Source organism: Podarcis cretensis, assembly GCF_951804945.1.
Source record: "Podarcis cretensis genome assembly, chromosome: Z".
Lineage (NCBI taxonomy): Eukaryota > Metazoa > Chordata > Lepidosauria > Squamata > Lacertidae > Podarcis > Podarcis cretensis.
In genome coordinates this window covers 1,496,302-1,515,446 of record NC_137184.1, presented here as the reverse complement: position 1 = coordinate 1,515,446, position 19,145 = coordinate 1,496,302, and the positions used below count along the sequence as shown (strand labels likewise).

The 19,145-nt window shown below is 47.5% G+C and overlaps 1 protein-coding gene across 1 annotated transcript; it reads left to right on the top strand.

Annotated features, from left to right (window-relative positions):
- The first annotated feature begins 31 nt into the window (after positions 1–31).
- MRRF (mitochondrial ribosome recycling factor) lies at positions 32–19,078 on the top strand. The gene is made up of 7 exons (XM_079962255.1): positions 32–110; positions 2,255–2,451; positions 6,291–6,440; positions 9,164–9,282; positions 12,386–12,477; positions 17,048–17,207; positions 18,510–19,078. The coding sequence occupies exons 2-7, from the start codon at positions 2,271–2,273 to the stop codon at positions 18,585–18,587; spliced, it is 780 nt and encodes a 259-aa protein (XP_079818381.1). The 5' UTR covers positions 32–110; positions 2,255–2,270; the 3' UTR covers positions 18,588–19,078.
- Positions 19,079–19,145: the final 67 nt, after the last annotated feature.

Below are 19,145 nucleotides of genomic sequence, written 5' to 3'. Positions count from 1 at the left end.
GGGGGGAGGGCCCGACGTCATCGACCCGCGCCGGCGTTGCCTCTCACTTCCATCCACACCTCCGACGGGGAGACTGGCGGGTTGGCGGAGCGGCGGCGGAGGAGCGAAGCGTAGGCTTGGGAAAGGGAGGCGGTCCGAAGGGAATGCGCCGAAAGCGGGGACGGCGGCGGCGGCGGGCGGAGCCTGCGGGAAGGGGCAGGGCTTGGCTGACATCGTATACTGACTAAGAAAGGGGGCGGGGTTTCTGTTTGCGGTATGTGAGGGCGGGGCTTGCTGGAAGGGCGGTGCTGGTGGGCGGGGCTTGTTTGGGGAGGCGGGGCTTAGGAGGGCAGGGGTTGGGGTTCTCCTATGGAGGTGGGACCTTGGGATTGGGACCCTTGACTGACTCATAGCTCCTGGCCATAGCTGTCAACTTTCAGATTTGAAAATAAGGGATCAGCAGCCTCAAAAATAAGGGACCAGAAGCCTCACCTGTCCTGGGGACAGTCTACGGGATAGCTAACAATCCGGGATAGCAGCGGGAAACAGCGCTGGAATAAGGGAATTTCCCGCCAAAAAAAGGGAAGGTTGACAGCTATGCTCCTGGCTATGTCAGGGTCATAAAAGCCCATCACTGCCACGATCACCACAGAAGGGGTGACTCCAAAGGACCTCATCCCTTTTGGAGCCACAAGGGCTCTTATTATTCCCTCCTATTATTATTATTATTATTATTATTATTATTATTATTATGTTATTATTTATTAAATTAGCATACTGCCCGTCTCACAGTATCTCACAGTAATAAGATACAAAATACAAAATAAAACCAGAAAGTACGTGATAAAAACAAGTACAAGAACAAACCAACAATCCCCTCTCACACACAGAGACACATTTAAAAGGATATGGAATGTTAATCAGTCCAAGGCCTGGTTGCAGAGAAACACCTTCGCCTGGCACCAAAAGATGTATAATGAAGGTGCCAGGTGAGTCTCCCTGAGGAGAGCATTCCACAAATGGGGAGCGACTGCAGAGAAGGCCTGTTCTCGTGTTTCCCCCCTCTGGACCTCTCATGGAGGGAGCACACGAAGAAGGGCCTCAGATTATGATTGCAGGGTCTGGGTCCATTTATATGGAGAGAGATATTGAGATATTGCAGTCCGTTGCAGGTCTTTGAGATATTGCATTCCTGAGCTATTTAAGGCTTTATAGACTAAAACCAGCACTTTGAATTGGACCTGGAGACTAATTGGTACCCAGTGCAGTTGGGCCCAAGTGTATTATGCTGAAACTATCTTGCCCCAGTGAGCAGGCTATCCCTGCGCAGCTGAGCCATTCTATTCACCTCAACCCCAATTCTGCAGGAGATTGGATAGTGTGTAGTGCCTAAAGTGCATGTGTGAACTGTTTCATATGAAAATGTCTTCAGATACCTTCAGAGTGAGAGTCTGTAACTGGCAGGAGGCTGGCCCCTGGTGGGTGTGAGACATGGCAGAGAGCAGGTGTGCTCTAGTGTGACAGTGGCCAGGTGGCTTCTGTGGACTTGAGTAACACTGTTCTCATTTCTGTCAGATGCCATCTGGGATAAGTGGTTGTGGTAGATTTTGTTGGTGGACTTTTGTTGTCCGCATAATATGGGAGGATTTTGGGGAAGGAGGCAGTGGCGTAGCGTGGATTGCTGGTGCCTGTAGCCATGCAGAGTTGGGGGTTGGTAGAAGGGAAATAGGCAGAGTACGCATGCACATTTAACTGCTTCACGGTGTCTGCATCACCCAGGAGATTACAGTCATTTCATTGACCGGAGAGGTCACTTCCTGGTTCACATGGAGAAACCGTTTTCAGTGGACCCCATTGATGGAAGTATGCAGCTGTATTGCGGCAGCACCAGGTGTTGAAATGTTCTGCCCCTTGCAACTTTGTGCCCGGAGCAACCACCCAGTGGCCTCCCATGGTACGCTACTGGAAGGGGAGAAGGAGAGACATAGCTGTAGGAAGGTGATAGGTCATAGTGGATGATGGGATCAAGGTTATTTATGTCTTGTTCCTTGCTCCCACCTTGCCCACAGAGTGGTCCCTAGTTGTTCATCTTGGGGCATCTGTACAATGCCAGCAGAAAAAAAACACAATTTTTAACACCCAACAACTCTGAAATATCCAGCACAGAAAAGCAACCAGCCCAGCACACTCATTAAACAATGGTGTAACTGAACGAAAACCCGCCTCACTTATTATTTACTTGCCTTTTTATGAATTAATGGTTCTTTCCAGGCAGCTTTCAACAGGACATCATGGCTGGGCCTCTGAGATGCCTCTGGCAGTTGCCTCCCCTACTGCGTTACTCCACTTTGGGGACTGCAAAGCCATCCCTGCAGGCTCCTCTGAGGGGCCTTTGGCTGCATGGCTGCCTGGATAACTGGGCCCACCCTCAGATGGTGCAGGCCAGGCACCTCGCTACCAAGAAAGCCAAAGGTGAGAAAGGGAGTCTGTGGACCTGAACTTTCCCCAGTTATGCGTTTTCTACTGGTCACCCCATCCTGGTGCCTTGAGAGTGGGTGGGAGGTCCCACTACTCACTACTCAGTGGGAGTTGTGGCAGGATTGAAGCAGTTGTGTTATTGATTGATCAGTTATTGTTATTTTTTATTAGGCCTGTCGCTTTTTTGCAGAGAAGTTTCCAAGGGACTTAAAACATATTAAAAAACAGATACGTTGTAATATTGACATGTTCATGGAAAAACACGTGCAGTTTGTAAAAAATGTATAGCTAAGACAGGTAAATAATGTTTTTATTCATCTTTTATGGTAAAGAACAGACATTTTGGGAAAACAATTGTTACAACAGTAAACAACAAATAATATCCTGATAAAATTACAGACTTTTGTCATGCTGTGTAATAAAGTTTCATTTGATTACTCCAAGAGATCACACCACATTTTCCCAAGAGTATTGGGTGGATTCCTGCCACAGTCTGAACAATTTATGTATTCAATAAATATCTTCCATATGTTATAAAAGCAATAGGGATTGTGTTTGCCCTTTGCCACTTGACTTTGTCATTTATCAGCCAATGCTGTTGACCATACTCTGGTATACCAAGTACCGTATTTTTCGCCCCATAGGACGCACCTAGTCTTTTTTGGGAGGGGGGAATAAAGAAAAAAAAATTATTTCCCCCCAGGTGCGGGGCTGGGGCGGGGGAAGCCCGAGCTTCCCCTGACCCCAGCCCCCAGAACAGGCTGCTATCCACAAGCCGTGGGAGAGCTGCGCAAAGTCACGCAGCTCTCCCACGGCTAGTGTAGAGCTGCGCGAAGCCCGAAGCTTGGGGCATGCTGAGCTCAGCGCGCCCCAATATTCTGGGTGCCAGCAAGCTCTCTGCTAGCCGTGGGAGAGCTGCGTCTCCCCAGGCTTGCAGATAGCTTCCTGAAGCCTGGAGAGCGAGAGGGGTTGGTGCTCACCGACCCCCCTCGCTCTCCAGGCTTCAACGAAAGCCTGCATTCGCCCCTTAGGACGCGCACACATTTCCCCTTCATTTTTGGAGGGGGAAAAGTGTGTCCTATAGGGCGAAAAATACGGTATCGATGTTAAGCCCAATGCCAGTTTTCCAACATCTGACCACCTCCATATAGACAGCTGTCAATAGAAAGGCTAAGAGGTCATAATTAGGATGGGATTGTAAGCCCAAGTCGTGCTACTGCAGGATTTCAACTGTTTTGCTATATATCAAGCTTATTTCTTTGAAGACAGCACTCCAGAAAGGTTTGATATCACTACACCACCACATATGGAAATATGTACCCTTGACTGCACATCCTTGATTGGCTTCCTTAGATATTCAGGATAGCCACATCACTGTCGCCTCACTTGTGCAGGAGTTTTAATGAGGATTCCCTGATTTCTGCAGAAACTGATTTCAACAGCCATCCAGTTTTCACTAGAATTTGCACTTCTAGGTTGATTTCCCACGGCATTTTTGGGTATAATAGATTGCCATATTCTAGTGTTATTAGAGCTTTATAAATTGGAGGAAGCCATGCCCCTAGAGATTGAAGAGAGGTTAACAAAGAATCTTAACAGCTGATCGAAATGGTACCATGACTATTTAAGGTTTGGTATGTCATCCTTGACGCAGGTGGCGCTGTGGGTTAAAGCCTCAGCGCCTAGGACTTGCCGATCGAAAGGTCGGCGGTTCGAATCCCTGCGGCGGGGTGCGCTCGGTCCCAGCGCCTGCCAGCCTAGTAGTTCGAAAGCACCTCCGGGTGCAAGTAGATAAATAGGGACCGCTTACCAGCGGGAAGGTAAACGGCGTTTCCGTGTGCGGCTCTGGCTCGCCAGAGCAGCGATGTCACGCTGGCCACGTGACCCGGAAGTGTCTCCGGACAGCGCTGGCCCCTGGCCTCTTAAGTGAGATGGGCGCACAACCCCAGAGTCTGTCAAGACTGGCCCGTACGGGCAGGGGTACCTTTACCTTTACTTTTATGTCATCCTTCTTACTTTGCAAGCAAGGGCTTGGTCGGTGTTAGGAAGCTGAACTAGGTGGTCGCTTGGTCTGAGCTCACAAGGCAGTTCTTGTGTTTTGTGAACCAGAGGTGGAGAGTGTGTGGCTCCCAGCACCCCAGCCAGAACAGCCAGTGGGCACAGATGATGGGAACTGGTGTTCCAGCAGTGCCCAGAGAGTCACAGATACCCCACCCTTTCTTTAAGTGCACTCTTTTCTCATGCTGACTGAAGAATTCTGTGCAACCGAGGGTTTGCTACTCATCAGGAATGTTTGCTTGCACAAGCACCAATGAAACGAACAGGAGCTATATAAAAACACAGCTATGCTCCTGCTGGCGCTTCCGTTAGGAAACTCTTCGCATAGTAGTAGTAGGGGCTAACCAGGTCTGCCTCCTCTGCCTCAAGTGTCCTCTGGCTGTTCTGTCAGCCTGTCTCAGCGGGAGAGATGGGAAGCAGAAGGTTCATTTCATCAGCTTTGCTGGAGGCCCAGCTCCACAGGGCACCTGCCCCTGAACTCTGTCAGCTGCTCTTTATAAGAAATTGTGCCTGAGATTCCTGCCTCCCACTCACTTCCCTATCCCTATCATCTTTTTTAGAATGTAAGAATGCAGGGGCAGGGAATGTCTTGTTTTAACTGATGGTATTTAAGCCACTTTCGGGCTTTTTTCTTTGCTTTTTTTTTTTTGGCTGAAGAACTGGTTGCAAATACTCTAAATCTGTGGTTTTCAAAGGGTGTGGCAGGAGAGGATGGCAAGTGTGATGGCAAGATTGAAGGACAATCAAAGAAACATTTAAACATTCTGGTATAGTATAGTATAGTATAGTATAGTATAGTATAGTATAGTATAGTATAGCATAGTATAGTATAGTGGTACCTTGGGTTACATACGCTTCAGGTTACATACTCCGCTAACCCAGAAATAGTACCTCGGGTTAAGAACTTTGTTTCAGGATGAGAACAGAAATCGTGCAGCGGCAGTGCAGCAGCAGGAGGCCCCATTAGCTAAAGTGGTGCTTCAGGTTAAGAACAGTTTCAGGTTAAGAATGGATCTCCAGAACGAATTAAGTTCTTAACCTGAGGTATGGTACAGAAATGGAGGCGGGGGGGGGGGAGAGATACAACCAATGTCATTATCCACACCTTTCTTAAAGAGCCCTGGCTATTCTTCTACACATCTCCACGACATATTGTTGTGAACAGGGATTTTCAACGCTGACAAATACAGTGGTACCTCGGGTTAAGTCCTTAATTCGTTCTGGAGGTCCGTTCTTAACCTGAAGCTGTTCTTAATCTGAGGTACCACTTTAGCTAATGGGGCCTCCTGCTGCTGCCGTGCCGCCGGAGTCTGTAACCTGAAGCGTATGTAACCCGAGGTACCACTGTATGAAAGGTTAGAAAAAAGAAAGGCTTTTTGTATTGATGAGAAGACAAGATTTTGTTTGGTCTTTGTCTAATATAAATGAGATTACCTGGCAAAAGCCAAGTTACACCTCACTATGAGTTTGTATACGCACTTAAGATACATATGCAAGAGGCTTATTTATATTTTGGGAATGATTTATGTTCTTATGTAGCTGCATTGTTTTATACTTCTTGGATGTCCCACGAGCATTTTATAAAGTAGTTGTGTTCTGTGTTATAACTCAAGCACTGCTAGGAGTTGTTTCTTTTTGTTTTCCAATGCATTTCTTACCAATATAAAATTCAGTGTGGTGCAAGCAAATTTTCATTCTGAAAGTGTGGCCCAGAGGAAAAAAGTTTGAGAACCACTTCTCTGAATAAATAAACAGCATTGCTTGTGCTTCTCCAGCTAAAGGGAAAGGCGGGGCACGTGTGAACATCAACACCTCTCTTGTTGAGGAGATCATTGGCTTGGATGAGGTGAATGAGAAAATGCGTTCTGTGGTCAAAACCCTGCAGGAGGATTTCAACAAAAACCTGAGCATCCGCACCTCGCCAGGTAAGTCACTCCAGCAGGTTTGCAGCACCTGCTCTGAAGCAGCAGCCCCCAGCTTCCCCACATTGCCATCCCTACATCTCAGAGCTCTTCTCCAGACACAATAATTGATGGCTGCCTTGCGATTCTTAACAAAAGTGCTTTGCTTGCCCTGAGCTTGACCAGGAAGCATCCCTTCCTGCTAATAGCTTCCTGCAGGCAGTCATTGCAGAGTGGGAGATGTCAGAAGCATCTAAGCAAACCATTTGCAGATGTGATGACGAGGAGAATTGTCAGCTACCAGCGTGGCAGGAAAGGGGCAATTGCCACTAAATTAGCATCTTGGAAATTGCCCTCAAGATGTGGGGAGGATCATACTTATATTTGATGGACTGGCACCTTTGGCTTAAAACAGGGTTCTTCTATAGTGAAGGACGGGGATCCCCTTCCTACGAACTTATATTGGTAAGCACCAATGTTTGCAGGCCACGAGAGCAATCCTCGCCTCACTGATTTGATGGAGTTGCCGTTTCATAAGAAGAGCTTGGCTGAATTATACAAAAAAATTAGTGACAGCAGTTGAGTGCAAGCACAAAACTTGGGCAAAGTGTCAGTCCAGTGCACATTCACATGAGTGCAAGTCCCACTAAATCGGGGTCGGCAAAGTTTTTGTGGCTTGGACTGGTTCACAGTGGCCTGCCCCGCAAAACGTGTGTGCGCATGCACACATGTGCAAAAGCTATTTCTGGTGCAGAAGAGGCGTGCACAGCTTCCTGTTGGCCGCAGGAAGCCGGCCAGCATTATGGAAGGCGGTCCCCACTCTGCTCTGCGCCGGTTTAGTGCGGCGCAAGGGAGCCGACCAAGCGGGGGGCAGGGGTCCATGGGCTGGTTAAATGATCCCCATGGGCCGCTTGTGGCCCATGGGCCTTAAGTTGCCGACCCCTGCGCTAAATAAAAGGAGAATTGATTCTGAGTAGACATTAGCATTGTACTGTAAAATGTTGGACAAGCTGCCACAAAAATTGCCACACGTGTGCAGTCACACATCCTGCTTTGGCTGTGTTAACGTGAATCCTCTTGAACAGTAGCTCTTCCTCAAGAAGTGTGCATGCACACGAAAGCTCATACCAATAACTAATTTAGTTGGTCTTTAAGGTGCTACTGGAAGGAATTTTTTTATTTTGTTTTGACTATGGCAGACCAACACGGCTACCTATCTGTAACAGTAGCTCTTCCTGCTCAGTTTAATGTTTTGGTTTTTCTGTTCCAGCATTTCTATTTAAACATTTCCAGAGAACCAGTGGTGGTGCAGTGGTTGGAGTTTCAGACTAGAACCTGGGAGAGACAAGGGTTCAAATCCTCTCACTTGGCTGTGAAGTGACTTTGTGCCAGTCACTGCTTCTTGGCATAGCTTACCTGACAGTGTTGTTGTGGGGGTTAAATGAGGAGGGGAGCACCATGTAAGCCACTTTGAGATCCTTTGGGGGAAAAGGGGGGGGGTATATAAATGAAGTAAATAAATATACTTCATATTTATAAATATACACACCCTGCCCGTCCTTCCTTACTTAAGTTTGTCTGGCTGGAAGCATTCTGGAGCAAGAATCAAAAAAGCAGATTAACAAAGGGCCAGAAGGGAAGTGTCTGAAACTGCAATACTGAGTTGTCATTCTGTGTGGCACCCTGCCTAAAAAGAAGTTGGGCTGTTGCTAGTGAAAAGAGCTGTCAGTTTCCTGACCATTTGTCTTTATAAAACGTGAATAACTGGTCATTCAGCAGGCAGGGTTCTGTCTAGCATTAGTCGTACACAGTGTGGATCCAGTGACGTCAAGCAGCATGGCTTTACTTTCGTCCATTCGTTTCAGTGGGGCTGCTCTGAAAATACTTTAGTTGCACACATCCCTTAGATCCACTTAACATTTTAATTAATTAATTTAATTAGTGGTTAATTGGTTAAAACGTTGACATTCGTGTAAATTAGTTAGCCGCTGGTCTCTTTTAGCAAGGTAGGGAAGAACAGCAGCCTACCTTGCATATAAAAATGGAATAAAATGAGAAGGAGCTGGTAGTTGGACAATGGGGTGGTGAAAATAAGCTGGTCAGAAAACACTGTCTCCATCAGTAGGAACAACCCCCTCCTCAGTTCAGGGGTAGGGACCTTTTTTGGACAAGTGTTGGGCTTTTGTTGCCTTCATCACACTTTTCTGCTGTTCTGCTACTGTTGGTTCATTTATAAATATATTTGCATACTGCTCTATCGTTTAAAAATCATCAAAGCCATTTACAGCAACAAAAGCATAAAGCCATGCAGCTAAACACTGAAAAGGCCGTAGAAACATTGTGTTTGTTGGCCTTTGGTTTTAGATAGCTTAGTCCAGGAGACCTCCAGCTCTGGAGACAGAACTGTGATGATGCCTCCTGCTTCCCTGGGTGGACGTGTATGTATATGTATATGTATATGTATATGTATATGTATATGTATATGTACGTGTAAGAGTACAGACCCCCTGACTTTCGCATGGTGGGAATGCAGCCTGCTGTTCAAAGGGAGGAGTCAAATAATTGCCCTGCTCCCTTTTGCCTGTCTCTCCACCCACCCATTCACAACACACAGCCCTTGCAATGGAAAAGGTTGACCACCCCAAGCATGGAACTGCATGACATTTGGGCTGTTTCCATGCTGTCTTTGCTTCCACCAGCACCCAGATGCTGACATGGCTTTGGCGTGAATGTCCCTCTTGTTCCAGGGGCTCTGGACCATATCACTGTTGCAACCAAGGATGGAAAGTTTCCCTTAAGCCAGCTTGGGCAGATCTCCCTGAAATCCCCACAGCTCATCCTTGTCAACATGAGCAGCTTTCCAGAGGTATGTGGACAGCCCTTGATGGACTTCTTCATGGAGTGATTGAGAACTGCATGAGCCAGAAAGAAGACTAGACTAAGGCAGCCATGAATTCACCAGGTGACCCCAGGAGCTGAACACCCCTCAGGGGCCCAGGAACAATCCCAGCATACCCAGGTAGGACTGGGAGAGTTCCTTGCCTGAAGCCCAGAAGAGCCATTGCTGCCAGTCAGTGTAGACAGTACTGAGATAGATGGACCCATGGCCTGATTCAGCATCAGGCAGCTTCCTATGTTCTCACCCTTAGCTGAAATGAAGGCTTAAGGGCCATCACAGCTGATATTATTCATCTTGCCTTTCCCACACTGTTGACATTTAGAGTTGTAAGCTCCTTGTGGGCAGAGCCTTCTTTTAGTGCCATGCTTTGACAACAATGAAAAGCATGTGAACTGCCTTGTCAGCATTGGAGCATCTCTGTAATTTTGTAAGCATTCCTGTTCCCTAGGGTCAGAGAACCATAGGCTTGTAGAGTGGGAAGGGACCCAAAGATTCATGTAGTCCAGCCCCTGCAATGCAGGAGTCAAGGCCCCCATCCTCCATGACCCTAAAACATGCTGTGGATTCAGCAGGGACCCTATTTCTTCCCAGCTCCCCTTCTTTTGACTTTTTATCTGTTTTTTCCTCCAAGAGTGAGTAATGCTGGCAGGGGCTGATGCGAGTTGTAGTTCAAAGACTCGCTGGAAAAGACTGGAGGAGAGGGCTAGATGGAGCTACAATTTGACCCCGCGTAAGGCAGCTTCAGTGGGACGCGGGTGGCACTGTGGGTAAAACCTCAGTGCCTAGGACTTGCCAATCGCAAGGTCGGCGGTTCGAATGCCCACAGCGGGGTGCGCTCCCGTCGTTCGGTCCCAGCGCCTGCCAACCTAGCAGTTCGAAAGCACCCCCGGGTGCAAGTAGATAAATAGGGACTGCTTACCAGCAGGAAGGTAAACGGCGTTCTGTGTGCTGCGCTGGCTCGCCAGATGCAGCTTGTCACGCTGGCCACGTGACCCGGAAGTGTCTGCAGACAGCGCTGGCTCCCGGCCTATAGAGTGAGATGAGCGCACAACCCTAGAGTCTGGCAAGACTGGTCCGTACAGGCAGGGGTACCTTTACCTTTACCTTTTAAGGCAGCTTCAGGGACACGGGTGGCACTGTGGGTTAAACCACAGAGCCTAGGACTTGCCGATCAGAAGGTCAGCGGTTCGAAACCCCAGCGACAGGGTGAGCTCCCGTTGCTCGGTCCCTACTCCTGCCAACCTAGCAGTTCGAAAGCACGTCAAAGTGCAAGTAGATAAATAGGTACTGCTCTGGTGGGAAGGTAAACGGCGTTTCCGTGCTCTGCTCTGGTTTGCCAGAAGCGGCTTAGTCATGCTGGCCACATGACCCGGAAGCTGCATGCTGGCTCCCTCGGCCAGTAAAGCGGGATAAGCGCTGCAACCCCAGAGTCATCCGCAACTAGACCTAATGGTCAGGGGTCCCTTTTAGTTTACCTTAAGGCAGCTTCAGATGTCTAGGTGGTTACTGCAAAAACTGTGGAGCTATATGGGGTGAACAGGATTTACAGCGACCAGGTTTGACTTCAGTGCTCTTCACGATGTTTGCTTTTCCCTTGACTAACAAAACCAGAATAAATTTTGCAGGCAGGAGAGGTGGGTTGCTTTTTTAAAAAGAGAATGAACAAACTGACAACCCATGTCTGAGAGTAGAACAGACCAAAAATCCCACTGCTTTTCAGTCAGCCTGGCATCATTTTATTACATTCGCAACATCAATAGAACAGTCACAGGCCGTTGGCGACTTGTGGAATTATACCTTTGTTTAAAAACTGAAATGGCTCAGAAGTTCAAGGTAATTAAATAGACTATTGGTGCTTCTGCTGGTGGGTAGGGTTGGGCAATATATCAATACAGCATCCAAAACCTGTTTGAAGTCCATATTGTTAAATCGGTTTCATAATTTTTGACTTGGCAATATATTGCAAATCGTGTGTGTGTGTGTGTGTGTGTTTGCTATGCAAAAATCACCATACAGGAAAAACCATGAAACCAGCCACTGCCTCTACATAGATCATGACGTCTGAAACAAGAATGGAGCTATCAGTATATCATGATGTTTAGCTGGTGAGACATCACAATGTTGAAAACCAGATATCACCCAGCCCTGGTGGTGGATTACTGTTCAGTATTGACTGTTGCTTGTAAAAATAAATGAAAACAATTAAAAGTTGGTGGGGCGGGGAGGATAATAATTTAGACAGGTTTCTTCCCTTTGCACAAACTATGCAGGGTGCAGAATACAGATTTTGAAGTTCCGTATGTAGACTGCCTGGGCACAGCACAGTGTGTGTGCATGTATTTTAAAAATAGCCCCCCGAAACGCCAAAGCCACCCCCTCCACATTGCCTGTCAAAGGGGCTGTGTGCCTTGTCTCATCCCTGCCTGCCTCCCAGCTCTGGCTGCTGATGGGGCTGGCAGCTTTCAGATCCTGCCTGAAAATCCACAGCTGTGAAAAACAGGCCTTGTGCTAATCCCCGTTATTTTCACACTTGCCTATGGTTGCAATGTGGAACGAGTTAAAATGATTTAACTCTTGCCTCTAAGCTCCTGCTGCATGAGATCTTTGGCACGCAGAGTCAGACCCTGGAATCTTTCATCTGCTTTTGGCCTTTGTCTTGCAAAGTCCACAGTCTCCTTCCACCAACATCCCCTTGGGAATTCACCTTAAAAAAAATAAAAATCTGTATTGCCTCAAACCATCAAAATGGTTTTGGTTTTCCACTTTTGGTTTTCTTCCTCCCTTCCTTAGCTGCTGACCCCCCCCCCTTGCCCTCCCCCCACAGCCACTTCACTGATACCTCAATACTGGGGCTGAGGGAGGGGCTGCAGTTTGCAATCCAGTTTTGATCAAAGGGGCTTGCGCTGTTGTAACTTCCTGGTTTTGCTGGTAAGCGAACTAAATGTTTCCATGTTCTGTCAAGATGGATTGCTTCCATTGATGGAGAGCTCCGGCATTTGGTAATAATTATTTGCTAATTCCCTCCGCCTTTTTTATCTCAGGGTGGTTTTTTCATTTTTGTTTTTTGCAGAGCACAGCTGCAGCTATCAAGGCGATCCGAGAGAGCGGAATGAACCTGAACCCGGAAGCAGATGGCCTGATCATTCGCGTGCCTGTTCCTATGTAAGCAACCACAACAGCCGTCTCTCTTGATTTGGCGACCCCAGTGGGGGAATGCGATAGTGCTGGCTGGCTTTCCTGGGCAACCGTAGCTTTGCACCCTGGATTTCTTTTATGGAGTTGAGGGGATTAGCTGAAGGAGTGTTTTCTATCATGTAAACCTCCCTCTGCGTTGAGGTTCTCTGGCTTCCTCACACTAACACTTGCAGCCCAAGCGATTGGAGAGAGGCCTTTCTCAGCAGCGGCACCCAGACAAGGAGATTGCTGCCAGCTCCAGTTTTCAGCATACTTTTGGGCAAGGTGGTCTCTGTGAATCCCCTTCCTCAAGGGAGTCCGCCTCTTGCTTTGTTGTCCAGGACACATTGCAGTCCTTTCCCAGCTCTTTGTACGGCTGGCGCCCACTGAGCTGGTTTCACTTCTGAACTGACCAATGCCAGCAGTGAAGAGGTTTGAAAATGTATGATGGAGAGATGCTCTTCCTCCCCACCCACTCCATCACCTTGTTTCACCAAAAGTAAAGGTAAAGGTAAAGGGACCCCTGACCATTAGGTCCAGTCGTGGCCGACTCTGGGGTTGCAGCGCTTATCTCGCTTTCTTGGCCAAGGGAGCCGGTGTACAGCTTCCGGGTCATGTGGCCAGCAGGACTAAGCTGCTTCTGGGGAACCAGAGCAGCGCACGGAAACGCCGTATACCTTCCTGCCGGAGAGGTACCTATTTATCTACTTGCACTTTGACGTGCTTTCGAACTGCTAGGTGGGCAGGAGCAGGGACCGAGCAACGGGAGCTCAGTCCATCACTGGGATTCAAACCGCCGACCTTCTGATCGGCAGGTCCTAGGCTCTGTTGGTTTAACCCATAGCGCCACCCATGTCCCATAAGTTTCACCAAAAACTTGCCCATAAAAGCTGGTTGTTTATGTATTTATTTGGTTTCTGTACCACCACCCCTTTCAAATTGGAGCCCTGGGCTTCATACAGCATAACTAGAACAGCACCCAAGAATGGCGATGGGCAGTAACTTACAGACTGAAAAGAAAACCGCCCTCTGAAACACACTTAATAATTCCAGCATCATCAATGTAATTTAACTTAGGTTCTGTTCAAGAGCATAGCAGAATGAACAGTGCAATGGGTGCTATTTACAGACCAAATCTTACGGAGTCCAAAAAGCAGTCTTTTTAAAGGATTAGATTTGATTAATGGGCAATAGATTAGTGGGTGATAGACAGTAACTAAGGACCTTAGAATAGCCCTGCTGGATCAGACCAAAGGGGGCCCAGCCTCCTGTTCTTACAGTTCTCCAGCCATGGAGGCAGAGCAGAGCCATCTAAGTTTTATCCTCCATTAATTTGTGTAATCCTCATTTAAAGTCATCACTGCCTCCCATGGGAGAGAGTTTTATAGTTTCAACTATGTGCTGCATGAAGAAGTGACTTAGTGGAACCTATGTTTGCAGAACAGTCTACCTCAAAAATAAGAATCAATGAGCAATAGCAAAGGAGGGCCATGCTGGAGCTGGCCACTTTGGAAACTGACTGCTGGGCAAAGGGGTCTTGGCTCTGGTCCAAATTTCAGTCTCCAAATTTCCCATGGATAGTATCAAGAGGGTAGTCTTTGATGGCCTTGGAGAAGGTGACCAGACGGGATAATGTTGGGTATTAGATTAAGCATATCATACAGTGTTAGTCCTACTCTGCGTAGAACCATTGTACTTGATGGCCGTGGCTAACCTGAGTACATTAATCTTATTAATTTTTTCAATAACAATGCCATTGTGATGTAACATCACCGACACTTCATTTGATCAAACTTACCGTTGTTGATATCTACAGGAGCCTGGCTAAAGGAACTTTAAAGACTGAATCTTGCTTTTTGAATGAGTTTTCTGTTTGTGGCTTCTGTAGTAGATCTTGTACCTTCTTCTCTTAATTTTTGGATTATTAATATAAGATTTAGAACGTAGAATGGTTTGGTAGTGTTTTGTGTGCCGCTTATGTGCTGCTTACTTCATGCTGGTCTACATTGTGATGTTTAAGGCAACTTTGCTTGGACCCGGGGGACTCACAAAAGTGGAGCCCTCGGCCCTACAAATTACACAGGCTTACATAGGGGGATCCCCTCGCCTTAGCTTTATACATACGTAGAAATTATGTCCTTTTCTCAGGGCAAAAGCATGCCTGCGTCATCAGAGCTGGATGCCGGATTTGGTGAGAAGAACAGGTCAGCTCAGGGCTGAGTATTTTCCTGCACAGGAGTAATTGACACATTCTTCACATCCCTGCATGTGGTGGGAAATCCAGCTTTTGGGTTTGGGCTCTGCAGTGAAGGCCTTCAGGGAAGCTCACCGTAGCAATTCACAGACATGTAGCCAAGGACTGAGGGACCTGGGCTCCTAGTTATTCTCAGCACCAGCCAGCATGGCTTGAGGTTGGGTGTGAGGACAGCTGGAGCCCCCATCAGCTTCTCTGCCCACACCCCTGGTGCAGGCAACCTCAGGAGAGATCAGCCTGAAATTAGTGCGGCCAAGCGTTCATGGAAGAGAATGTCTGAGCATCAGCATTTTTGCTTTGGCCGATAAGATCCTGCTCTGGTCTCTGCAACTCCTCCTGCTCTCTTCTTCCTTTCTCTTCTCCCTGCCCGGTTCTCCCCTCCCCTCAACTCCCCCCCCCCATGCAATCCTGAAGGAGGCTGCTATTATCCTCCTAATTGCTAAGGATTTCGACTGGGTGCACAGCAGCCTGATTGTTAACACACTCCCAGATCATCCCCTGGTTTGAATTACACAGGAGGAGGGAAGAGACCCAGGAGGAGCGGAAAAGGAAGGAAGGCAGGTTCCAATGTTACTCTCACATCTCCTCCTTTGTCGCCATGCCACGCTTCTCCCTCTGTTGCCCCATTTCCTGTCCCCAATTGCAGTGTGTAATCAGGGCTTTTTTTCCTAGAACTTGCTGAGCACCCATCCAAAGTCGTTGAAAGAAATTGATATCTTTCTTGTGGCACACATACTGTGGAACTCCTTGCCTATTGAAACCAAGCAGGTGCCTTTGCTCCTTTCAGTGCTGCCTTCCCAGACATGTAGAATGCTGTCATATGTTTTTAAGTTTTTAGTTCATTGTTGGTTTCACCTTTTGAAAGTTTTAAGCAGTTTTTACTGAGAATTTTATTGTTTTATTTTCCTTGTAAGCTGCTCTGGGATTGTTTTTTGTTGTTGTTAAAACAAACTTGTGGTGTATACATTTTATGCTTTAAATGAATAAAATAAGGCAGCCAGTGCCCTCCATGTGTTTGGGGCTACAGCTTCCATCAGCCCCAGCAAGTGCAGGGAAGCATAGAAATTGCCCGGAACATCTGGAGGGCCTCAGCTTCACAAAACCTGCCATGTGAGATACCTTGCTCTTCCTCACCTGTCGTTCTTGTCTCCCTCCACCTCTCCCATAAAACCTTTATCTCCTAAGCACAATTTCCCCTATCACTCAAGGCTTTCCCCCCACCCCGTTTTCAGGGCCAACCAGATTTGCATCTGCGTACACATTCAGAAACCTTTCTAATCCCCTGCTCCAGTAGCCTTGTAGCAATTAGCCCACACATTTATTGAGAGTGGTTTTCCTGACATTTCCTTTTTATATTACACTTAATCTTAGCGTTGCAATTTATTAATTGCCTTCTAAACCACCATCCCACAGCAGATTACACGTAAGATAGTTGAAAGGATTTAAAACACAGAACCAACAAATACATTCAAAACAAGACAAAAACCCTAGATTAAGAAGGACACTCATGGTAAAGGCCTATTGATCCAGCTGCGGATTTGAAAGTGCGCATCGCAGGTGCCTGTTGCATCGCGACAGGTACGCGATTCCACAGGGCAGGGGCAGCCACACTAAAAGCCCTGCTCCGAGTTACTGCAGAGTTGGCTGCTGAGGTCTTTGGAACTTGAAGGAGACTGCAGTGATGTCCTAGGTGCATAAGGGGTAAGCAGTCTCTCAGATAACCCGGTCCTTATATGTTTAGTACCAACACCTTGAACTTAGCCTAGTAGCAAATTGTAAGCCAGTGCAAATCCTGCAAGCAAGGACCGTGATGCCTCAAGCACTGCCTTACCCCATAAGGACCAACCTGGACCCTGTGATTATCATCTGAGGTCCTTTGTGTGCCTCCTGCATAGAAGTTTCCGGAGGGTGTCAACACAAGAACAGGCCTTTTCTGTGGTGGCTCCCTGCTTGTGGGATGAAACATTCCTCTTCTCCCAGACTTTTCGTTATTTAAACAATCTATGGCCTTTAAAACTGTGGGTGGGGAGGTGTTATAGTTTCCATTTGTTACTATGTCAATGTGTTTTTGTATTGCAAACCACCCTGTGATCCCCAGATGAAGGGCGGTATGGTAATTTAATAAACAAATAAATGAGAATTGCCCCCACAATCCACCAAGCCGCCATTTTCTGTACCAGATGCAGCCTCCGGGAAAGCCCCGAGGGTAGCTGCACATGGAATACATCGCAGAAATCCAGTGGTGAGGTTGTGAGTGCATGAGCAGCTGAGGTCAAAGACACCCTTTGCTTACTGTTTGGCTAGGGTCACCCGCGAGCACAGAGAGAACCTGGTCACTGTGGGAAAGCAGCTGACAAACAGAGCGAAGGAGTCCCTGCGGAGAGTTCGCGCCGAGGCCATCAGCCAGACAAGGAAGGCCAAAAGCTCCTCGTCAGAGGATACCATCCGGTTGATAGAGAAACAGGTACTAGTTGGTTGATGGGCCATTTTCTAATACAGTAGTACCTTGGGTTACAGACGCTTCAGGTTACAGACTCCACTAATTCAGAAATAGTACCTCGGGTTAAGAACTTTACCTCAGGATGAGAACAGAAATCGTGTGGCGATGGCGAGAGGCCCCATTAGCCAAAGTGGTACCTCAGGTTATGAACAATTTCAGGTTAAGAACGGACCTCTGGAACGAAATAGTACCTCAGGTTAAGAACTTTACCTCAGAATGAGGTGGCACAGCAGCAGTGGGAGGCCCCATTAGCTAAAGTGGTGCTTCAGGTTAAGAACAGTTTCAGGTTAAGAACGGACCTCTGGAACAAATTAAGTTCTTAACCCAAGGTACGACTGTACTAAATTATTATTATTATTAAAAAAGGTAAGGTACCCCTGCCCGTACGGGCCAGTCGTGTCCGACTCTAGGGTTGTGCGCCCATCTCACTCTAGAGGCCGGGGGCCAGTGCTGTCCGGAGACACTTCTGGGTCACGTGGCCAGAGTGACGAAACTGCACTGGTGAGCCAGCACCAGCGCAGCACACGGAAACGCCGTTTACCTTCCCGCTATAAAGCAGTACCTATTTATCTACTTGCACTTTGACGTGCTTTCGAACTGCTAGGTGGGCAGGAGCTGGGACCAAACGACGGGAGCTCACCCCGCCGCGGGGATTCGAACCGCCGACCATGCGATCAGCAAGTCCTAGGCACTGAGGTTTTACCCACAGCGCCACCCGCATCCCACATTATTATTATTATTTACTATTATATTTAACCCTGGAAAGCATCTGGACCTGCTCCCACATCAAAAGCCAGCCTGTCAGGGAGAACTCAGGAGGGGAGAGTTCTTCTTTTGCACTTGAATCCTGTTTGCTTGTTTCTCACTGTGAGAACCTCTCCTCTATGAATTCGTCTAGCCCTCTTTTCAAGCCATCCAACTTGGTGGCCTATCACTGCTCCTGTGGGAGTGAGTTCCATAGTTTTAACTGTGTGCGGCATTTAAAAAAAACCACTTAGGTGAAATCTACACACATAAAAACACTGCTAAAATGCTTTTTTTTAAAAAAAAAGTTTTGAAAACTATATTGAATTTGCCATAGCTCACTGTCGCCATCTAGTGTCCCATTTGTGTGTTGCACTTTACAACGCAGTCAAAATGTTTTATTTGCAGCTGTATAGCTGAGTCCTTACTGAACTTGCCAACATTCAGCTTCCTTGGATGTCCGTAATGTTTTTATTTTTTTGAAAAAGTTGCCTGCATTCACACACTTTTCTCCCCCTGCAGATCCAGCAAATGGCAGAGGACACAGTAACCGAAATGGAGAAGCTGTTGGCAGCAAAGACAAAAGAGCTGCTTGGTTAGCCTGCTTATGGGAGATTTCAAGCCATCTGTCACCAGGAGGAGTTTTCTACCCATCACTGGACTCTCACGGCCTCCTGTGTGGCTGTAGCATTTTGGCTCCCATCATGTGCAAGGCTCTTTGGATCGGGTCTACGATCATCCCTGCCACCCTCCCTAAGACCTTGGAATTGGCCAGAAAAATTGTGTTGGCAACTTCGAGGGCAGCTGGGGCTGATGAAATTAATACGGACAAGGTTGCAGCCCCACTAAAACCTGGCTGACATAACCACGTAGAGTGGTGGTTCTTGGCAAGAGAGAGAGAGCATGCCTGATCAAAGAGGATTTTTTTTTTCCTGGGAGCAATCACATTTTGGATTGTCGTTGACCGCCTTGGCCATTTTCATTCGCTTGCAAACTTTGTCAGAGTGGGAGGAGGCAGCAGAGGCCAGGCGTCTTCACGAACTCACGGGGAATCTTGTACATTAAATAAAGCACCCCAGGAGCTATGAAGTGTCTCCATATGATCCGATGTCTCTTCCCCTACCCTTTGTCCTTGCTGGGGTTAGAATGCAGGAAAGG